The 9,438-nt window shown below is 28.6% G+C and overlaps 1 protein-coding gene across 1 annotated transcript; it reads right to left on the bottom strand.

Moving 5' to 3' along the window:
- Window positions 1-1,535: 1,535 nt before the first annotated feature.
- On the bottom strand, window positions 1,536-8,735 carry LOC114314836 (salicylic acid-binding protein 2-like). Its single transcript, XM_082896487.1, has 3 exons — window positions 8,166-8,735; window positions 2,129-2,266; window positions 1,536-1,955 (listed from the first exon to the last, which is right to left on the bottom strand). Exons 1-3 carry the CDS (start codon window positions 8,541-8,543, stop codon window positions 1,671-1,673), a joined length of 801 nt encoding a protein of 266 aa, XP_082752613.1. The 5' UTR covers window positions 8,544-8,735; the 3' UTR covers window positions 1,536-1,670.
- Window positions 8,736-9,438: the final 703 nt, after the last annotated feature.

Below are 9,438 nucleotides of genomic sequence, written 5' to 3'. Positions count from 1 at the left end.
CACATGACTTACACAAAACATGTCGCATACACATTCGATAAAAAATTCGTTTAATGTCATACACTTTTCTTTTAATAGTTCACAACCTTTTTTAATGGGTTTCTAACCATCATTTCATATCCCAGAGGGTTTAAATAAGATCGGGAATGCGTTCGGGAGGCTGGAGAGGTTAACACGAGAAAGCAGAATTTTTCTCCCTTATTGGCCGCTCGTGCGGTTGGTCCAACCGCTCGAGCGATTAGGTTCTGCTCGTATAGAGGTGGTAGCCGCTCAAGCGGGAAGAATGGTTTCCTTTGATTTGGTCTATGCTCCGCTCGTGCGGAGCTCGCAGCCGTACGAGCAGCCTGGGCAGTTCCAGGCATTTCAAAACTGGAGTTTTGAAGCCAAGTTCCCAAACTCAATTTCAATCCCAAATTCATGCAAAACTCACTCAAAAACTTGTTATACTAACATGATTCAAGTATAATTTCAATTCAAACACATCAATCTTGCTTCAATGTAAAAATCAAAGTCTTATCTTTTTCTATACATATATAAAACCTTCTGATCAAGTTCAAAAAATATATATACACATAGATGATCTTTCAACAAACCTTGGTTGTATGAACCATCTAGAGTTTATTTCATGAATTATTCACAAGATTGAGCTCAAGTCACACAAGGTTGAAGTGCTTTCTTGATTTTATTTCAAGCCATTACACAATTCAAAACCCTAGCTCAAAATTCCCAATTTCCTCTTAATTTCAAGTAAAAGATGAGATATATACAAAGATTTCAAGTAGATTACCATACCTTATCTCAAATCTAGGGTTTGCCTCTTGAATATCTTCCAAAATCCTAACTTCTCCTCTTCCCCTCTCTCTAACTCATTCTTCAGCAAATCACTTAACAATGAAGAACTCAAAAAGTCAGATATATATAAATTAGGCTAATTAAACGTTACGAATCGTAATTTTACAAAATTTCACCATAAGCTCTAAAAATCATGCTAAACAAGATATGAAGTTGGTTTTGGCTTCTGGCACCTTTAAGGCTTTCAATTTCAGTTCAAAGTTGTAATTATAACAGATATTCCTACATTCGACAGATATAATTCCAAAATCACATAGCTCACATACTTAAACTTGCAAATTCATATCAAACACATAATCACATGCATAATTAAGCATAATACAGGTTGGGTTATCACAAGTTTACTATGATTTTATTTGTTAAATATATGATTAAGATAGAAAATTATATATATTAGAGAAGAGAGAATATATCATAGGTGTATTTAACTAATTTTTCCCTGAGTTAGATTTGCACTTTAGCTCAAAATCATAAGGGTTCTTTTCTTGTATTAAAAACTATAAAAGGATAAAATATTTCGAAGCAAAATCATAAGGGGGGTAAAATAAATTTTGCCCTCGTAATTATTTTATCTCTGTCTTTTTAAATTTTACTCAAATGGATGATTTAAACACGACTTACATGTTAAATTGAAAAAAAAAAAAAGAAACAAAAAGGAAAAAAAGATACATTTATGTAGAAAGTTTGAAAACAATCACAACCAACGCAACAACAATAATTTTATTATCACAAATTAAAGGGGAAAAAATATCATGTTACAAGCAAAACATAGCACATAAAAGTCTTTTTAAGGTTGCTTTATTTGCCATATCATATTTTTAAGTGTGCTTATTAGCAATCTCTAAGAGACAGCAACAGAGTTCTCGAGGCTTTGAAAGCATTGCCATATGATCTGCACCCTTGATCTCCTTCACCTCTTTCACTCCTCCGCTGTTTTCGATCATCCACCGTTGGTATTTCTCTGGTATTGTGTAATCTTCATTGCACACAACAAAAATTCGCGTAACCGATCCGTAACCTTCATTTGAGAAGTTATTTGCATGTGCCAAATCTTCTAAAAATAGTGACCCTGGCCTCACTAATATTGTTGCTAGTGTGAAATCCTATAAAAATAGCATATTAACTTGTAGTATGTTTAGAAACACAAAAATTAAATATGGATTCGAACATTGAAATCATATGATAATATTTTTTTTCTCTATGTTTAATTTTGAGTGAGAGAGAGAGAGAGAGAGCGGGAGAGTGTGGGGGGGGGGGGGGGGGAAGGATGGCTTACTTGGATGGGGCATAGTTGGTAGAGTTTGGATGCCAGAATTTTGGGGCCAAAGAGTATTGATGTTAGGGGCATTTCAGGAGTACCATAAGATTCAAACTTTGTGTCCAACCATGATTCTGGGGTTCTCCCCTTAAGGCTCTGTAGCAAGAAGAAAATTAACAAAGAAACAGACAACTCAAAAAGTTTTTGAACTTCAATCTATGAAAGTTTCTTATTCATCAGGAAAAAAAAAAAAAAACAACTCAAAAAGTTTTCGTTTGAGAGGGGTAGTTTTTTGAGAAACTACCTTACAGTGGTGTTAGATGAAAAAAATTATAAATTAATAAAAAAAGTGGTTTTAGATGAAAAAAATTATAATATTTGTAATATCTTTTATTTGTTTATAAATAATTTTTCACTGACACATGTCAATGTAATTTCTCCTTTTTTTAGTGAGAAAAAAATAATTGGATACAAATAAGTGACCACTGACATTACGGATAGACATACATGCTATTATGGTGTTTTTTGAGAAGCTAGTAAAAAGTCAATTTTTAACTTTTTATTCATTTTACGTCACATTACATCTCACATAATTTACTTACGAAAAAATAAAATAAATTAAAAAAACTAAAAAATTAACTTTTTACCAACTTTTTAAAACACTTCTATATTAATAATGTGCTGATACAAAACATGATATATTAAATTTTGTACACAAAAATATTTTAAGTATAACATTATTCTTGTGAATGTGTCCTGACTCATATCTTATACAAAATTAGATTAAAAAAATCTACGATAAATGTAGAATTTAATACATGACACAAGATTCTCTATCTAGAAATATATATTTTTAAAAGTATTTACAATTATTAGATTTTGTTTCAAGCTTTTGTATCTTAAAATTTTCAAATTATTGTGATTGTTTTGGGACAGTATTTTTTAACATGAACTATCTTAATTTTGAGTAATATTATGTTTCAAGAAAGAAATATCATCAAAGTTTCATAAAGATTCTTTATCCTTAAATTAGTTTGTGGTTTTATGTTATGTAATCACATACACTAAGTTACAATCTATCAATCATACTATAAGACAAAACTTATACGTCTATACTATTTACAAACTAAAACTTCAAAATTAAAACACATCTATATATATATATATATAAGGAAAATAAACTTTTTAGTAAGAAGCCTTCTAGGAGCTCCAAACCCTCATTCTAATTTTCTTTATTTTTTTAATTTTAAATAATTACTTTTATTTGATAATATATACCACATCGAAAAAAAAGAGAAAAAAAAAATGAGTTGTTTTACTCATATAAGAAGAATCTTATACTCCCATCCCATTTAGTGAGGAGCCTTGTGAGAGTTTCAATATCTCATACTAATTTTCTTAATTTTCTTAATTTTAAATAATTAAGAAGATCTCTGTTGGCGAACTTTTATTTGAAAATCCAACATCGAAAAAAGAAAGAAAAAATGAATTATTTAGGTTAGAATAGAGTGAATTGTTTATGTTGATAGTTTAGGTTGGAAGCTTTTATCATAGTTTAGGTTGATGGTTCACCAAACTACACGTTGAAAATGTGCCTCTTTAATAGGAGGCCAACTTACATAATTTAAAGTTTTTTTTAATAATTAATGTTGTTATTATTATTATTATAATAAAAGAGTTTCAAAATTTGGAGGCTGTCACCCATCTCCCCCAATTGGATCCAATTAATTATATTTTTAAAACAATATTTTGCTCCAAATGTAATGATGCAAGTTAATTCTACGATTATGACCACATGGATGACAATATAACAAAGCACATGTCGGAGAAGAGAAGATGTCAGTTGATTGACTTTGATTTATTTTCAATTTTTATTAATAACATTCTGAACAAATTAAAATTTGATTTATTTTAAGCGAGACTATCATTTATAATCACGTAATTTTATTATATTTAATTTTTAAAAATAAATAATATATATAATTTTATAAATAGATCATATTTTTTTATTAACGATAAATACATTGAAATCACATGAACATGACTTTAGAATGAATTTGATTTTTTTTTATTTTTTTAATATGCATATGAGTTTACAAAATGATCGAGTATGCTAAATTCACCAACATAAATTATGTCTCTCTAATTCCCGTTGACTAGTTTTCATTTACCTTTTATTTTACAATCCCACATTAAAAAAAGAAAGAAAAAGTGAATTGTTTCACTTACATAAAGTGAATCTTATGCTCCCATCTGTATAAGCAAAATGAAATTTTTAGTGAGAATCCTTATGATCAATATCTCATACTAATTTTTTGATTTTCTTAATTTTAAACAATTAAGAAAATCTTGATTGGTTAGCTTCCATTTAATTTTTATTTTATATAATATAAAAAAATAAATATAATTATCATATTTTTATTAAATAATATATTATTTTATCTTGTGCATAGTATAGATGATATGCTAATTTATCTTAAGGTAAACCACTTTTTTTATTTTGTTACCTACTACATTATATTATTTTTTAAAATTTCATAAAAATTGATTATTTCTTAAAATTTTATAAAATTTTTCATAATATTTCTTTTATCATATCTAACCTTGCCGCTTAATTTTTCTTACATTGCTTTCCGCCGCCAACCAATGATTAACAAATTAGTAAGACGTGCCAAACTAATAATAATAATAATTAAAGATTGAAGGCAAACAATATTTTAATATCTTTAATTATTTAAAACTATTGGATAATACTGCACCACTTTGGGCTACGACCTCTTAAAGCGCGCGAATTGGGAGAAAAGCCTGCAAGCTTTGCTCATAAAATGCAAAGAGACCTACTACGAGATAGATCCGCATTAATCTTACTATTTAAATTAATAACAATCAAATTAAAACACTAGATATATTTCTTCCAACAACAATATAGAGAAAATATTATTTCCATAAAAGTGAGAGAAAATATTTTAATCTTACTATTTAAATTAATAACAATCAAATTAAAACACTAGATATATTTCTTCCAACAACAATACAGAGAAAATATTATTTCAATAAAAGTGAGAGAAAATATTTATCTATTAATGATAAATTTTATTACATTAAAAGTCAAATTTATAAAAGTTTCAATATAATTGATATTTATTTTTTGAAGTTTATTTAAAATATGAATTGCCCCATAAGGTTCTAAAACTTATTTCCTGCCTCCTGAAATTTCTAATTTCATAACAAATGATCATTTTTATTAATAAATTATCAAGTTAATTAATAATTTTTAATGATGTTAAAAATGTATTTCAATTAATAATTCAAATAATTTTATTATTATATATGAATATGAATTTTATTTTTTAATTAATTTTGTTAAATAATTTTTTTTATAATTATATATTTATAATTTTTCAAATTAAAGAGAATAATTCATATTTTAAATATATCTTTCCCTTATTTTTTTTTACATCCCACTAATTGGCTATTTACTCAACTAACGATTGCCTCGTTTTTAACATGGCGTGTATTGTAGCTTGAACTTGCAAGTGGGCCATTGATATATATATATATATATATACATATTTGTTACAAGAAAATCCTTCTTCTCTTCCGCAGGTCTAAAGCAGTGCCTCTTACAGAGATCATCAAGTTGTCCTATTGTTTGTTCTGAGTCAGAGACTATAACCTAAAAATTTTCCCTGACCTCTCAAGACACTACAAGAAAAAGCGTTTTTGGCGACCAAAATTTCATTTTTCGTCCCTGAAAGTAGTAGAAATGGCGACTAAAATGGAATTAGTCGCCAAAATTGAACACTTTTGCCTACTGAAAGACTTTAGTCGCCGAATACAATGGTTTTAGCGACTAAAAGGCAGTTTAGTCGCCGAATGTAGGGGTTTTAGCGACTAAAGGTTGTTTAGTAGCTAAAAGTGACGGTTTTTGGCGACTAAAATAATTTAGTAGCCAAAAGTGATGGTTTTGGCGACTAAAAAGCAGATTGGTCGCCGATTGTAGGTGTTTTGCCGACTAAAAACAGATTGGTCGCTGAAAGTGAAGCTTTTTGGCTATAAAAAAAAATTAGTAGCTAAAAACTGAGTATTGGCGACTAAATTTCAGTTTAGTCGCCAAAAACGTCCCCTTTTGGCGACTAAAAATAGGTTTCTGCTGATTTTTAATTGGAACTTCTTTTTTTAGCGACAAAAAAATAATTAGTAGCCCAAAATAATAGAAATGGCGACTAAATAATGGTTTTAGTCGCCAAAAGTGGCCTAAATTCTTTTTAGTAAATAATTTATTTTTTACATAAATTATATTGAATTAAAAAAATTATATTTATAAATATTATTTTGTATTAATAGCGGTTAATATACTATATAAATAATATATATTGCATATATATTAATGTGATGTTGTAGTGGCATAGTGGAGGGAGGGTTTGGCAAAAGGTTTGGAATGTGGTGGTGGGATGTCTCAGGTTCGAAACCCTACGAGCAGCAGGTTCAAAATTTATGTATAAATTAAAAAAAAAAAATTCACTATTGGCGACTAAAACTTTAGTCACCAAATGTAAAATTTAGAAAATATAAATGAGCTTTGGCGACGAAAATTTTAGTCGCTACAGAGTTTGTTTTTGGCGACTAAAAGTGGGTTAGTTGCCCATACCTTCCGCGACAGTTTTCCAGCGACAAACATGGCGACTAAAAAATTTAGTCGGGAAAACCTAAAACCCGACTTTTGGCGACTAAAAAATCACTTTTGGCGACTAAAAATTTAGTCGCCAAATGTGTATTTCTTGTAGTGAGATAAATTCTGTTTAAGTCAGGACTCGCGCAGCGGGAAGTATTGAACCCATGCCAAGTGCTGCGGTAACAACAACTAGAGACTAACCTTCTAATCAACTGTACTACACTCAAAAGGTTAACCCAAAAAATTTTAAACTTAAAACCTGAGATCTTAACCCCCAAATATTTACCAAGGGCACTAGAAGTCTTGGGTTAAGCCATTGATTTGTTAGTCCTAACAAACCAACCATTATCTCTGCTTCCTTATCTATTGTGTAAACCATTATGAATAAATTTGACTATTTTTTCACTTTGTCTTTGATTTTTTTTTTTCTTGTTTTGAACTTTTATATATTTTTTATTTTTTTTCAAATTTACTCATAATGTTAAATTTTATTTTAAATTAGACAGAAAATATTATGTTATCAAAAAATATTATTATATTAAGAATAATGCTAGGCACATCATAAAAAGTTTCATGAAAATTATTCATCTTTGAATTACACACAAAAAAATAACACACATTAAGATGATATTTCTTTCATATTGCCTAAAATTACTCTTGTATTAGAGTTTGAGTTTGGTAATGTGAATTATATATAATAAAATATTTATATATTAAGTGACTATCAATATGTCATTTTCTATTTAATTTTGAACGTAACTTACCTTTGAAATAAATTAACAAAATACTTGAAACATAAAAAGCTAGAATAAGAGGAAAAAAAAAAATTATCTTTACGCTGTGTTTGCTTGTGATATTTAGAAAGGAAAAATGAAAAGGTAGGTAAAATATGAATAAAATATATCTATATTTTATCTAGTTTACACACCCTTTTCCTTTTCCTTTCCAAATCATTTCCAAATCCTTCAACCAAATACAGCGTTATCGAATCTTAGTCGCTTCATTAATATTAAATATTATTCTAGCATTAACAATACTTTGATCAATTAATAATATGAACTTATCATTATTTCAATTAAAAAAAAAAAATCATTATTCACTAATGTGAATTTTTCTCAATTTAAAAACAACTTATTACTAGAAAACATGAAAATGAGAAATTTTAATTTTTACATTTTGATTATTAATTATTATTAACTTAGAAAAAATTGTACCAAATAAATAACCCAATAAATGAAGTGCGAAGTAGAAAACAAAAGGCCACAAATACGCGTATGGTGTATGAGTGATTTAGACGTTTCTAGCATTTGTGGCTGAGCCTTGTAATTGTATGACTATTTTTATATCTAATTCTGCGATCAATTTCTATATAATCTGTACCTGTTCGATAACAAACGAGGGTTTGTGCACAGTATCGGGCATGAAAGCAGTGAGGAAGACAGCAGTGGAGATTTTCTGGGGGAACTTGTCCATGGCAAGAGCTAAGTTCAAGCCACCAAGACTGTGCCCAACGAGAACCACCTTTTCGCCCAGAGGAAGCGATTCCATGACCTCCATCAACGGCACCGTATAGTCATAAAAAGTGCGAATCTCTTCTATCTTCTTCATGTTGATACCGGATGCCGAGAGGTCGAGGGCAGTGACCTTGTGGCCATGAGACTCCAACAGTGGTTTGAGCTTGTACCAACACCAAGCTCCATGGCAAAGACCGTGTACCAGGATGAAATGGGTGTGTGTTTGTTGTTTGGCTGCTTCCATCTTTTTGTCTGTTGGTGATGGTGGGCCTCCGATGTGGATGGATGTTCCCTATCCTCTCTATATATAGGCAAGGAGCGGTGCAACATAGTGACGCACGCATTTATATTTATAAATTCATTCACACAATAATGTCTTATAGAAATTGGCGTCTATTATCATTAAGTGAATAATAAATTAAAACTAAAACATATTTTATCATATTGTTATGGATAGAATTGTAAATACATTTCGCAAATATTTTTCTTATTGCAGGATAAGGGGATAATGGAAAATTATTAATCCATTGCTTGCTTTATATGGTACTAAAATTTTAAATAATTTTAATAATAATATAAAAAAATTACAAAAATAAGATGATTTGATTTCAAAAAAAAATATATATATATATTCAATTGTCAAAAATAATTATATTTAATTATTTCTCCGTCTATTATCCCATGATATTCTTCCTATCTAATTTTATAATATAACAATCCTATCAATAATCTAATCATATCCAGTCTTATAAATATATATATATATATATATGGGGATTGATTTATTTCTCTCTCATTATGAAAATTGTATAGGATTAGTAGTGGCTGTTGGGCTTGACTTGATAAATTTGTTTAATGATGTAACTATTTCTTAAAATGTAATTATTCTTATATCTATTGGAAAAAAGAAAAAGAAAAAAAAAGAAGCAAACTAGGCCTGTAATTCATGCTTGGCCATCTCTAGTTCCACTTAGATGAGCCATTTGGTTTATTTTTAATTTTGTCAAGTAGTTTATTTAAAAATAAAAAAAAATTAGTAGTATTTTTATAAAAATAGTTATAAATTTATTGAAAAGTTAGATTTTAATTATTAATTTTAATAGAGTTTATTATTAATTTAAAGTTATTTTTAAAAACTT

This window comes from Camellia sinensis, chromosome 1, assembly GCF_055761805.1.
Source record: "Camellia sinensis isolate YWXY chromosome 1, ASM5576180v1, whole genome shotgun sequence".
Taxonomy (NCBI): Eukaryota; Viridiplantae; Streptophyta; class Magnoliopsida; order Ericales; family Theaceae; genus Camellia; species Camellia sinensis.
Note: the sequence above shows the minus strand (reverse complement) of the source record. Positions and strands in the feature narration are given on the sequence as shown.

Coding starts and splice junctions, on each gene's coding strand:
- LOC114314836 (XM_082896487.1), bottom strand. CDS start 8,543: ATGGAAGCAGCCAAACAACAAACACACACCCATTTCATCCTGGTACAC. Junction 2,267..8,165: donor CCTCGTTTGTTATCGAACAG/GTACAGATTATA, acceptor TTCTTGCTACAG/AGCCTTAAGGGGAGAACCCC. Junction 1,956..2,128: donor ACCAACTATGCCCCATCCAA/GTAAGCCATCCT, acceptor CTATTTTTATAG/GATTTCACACTAGCAACAAT.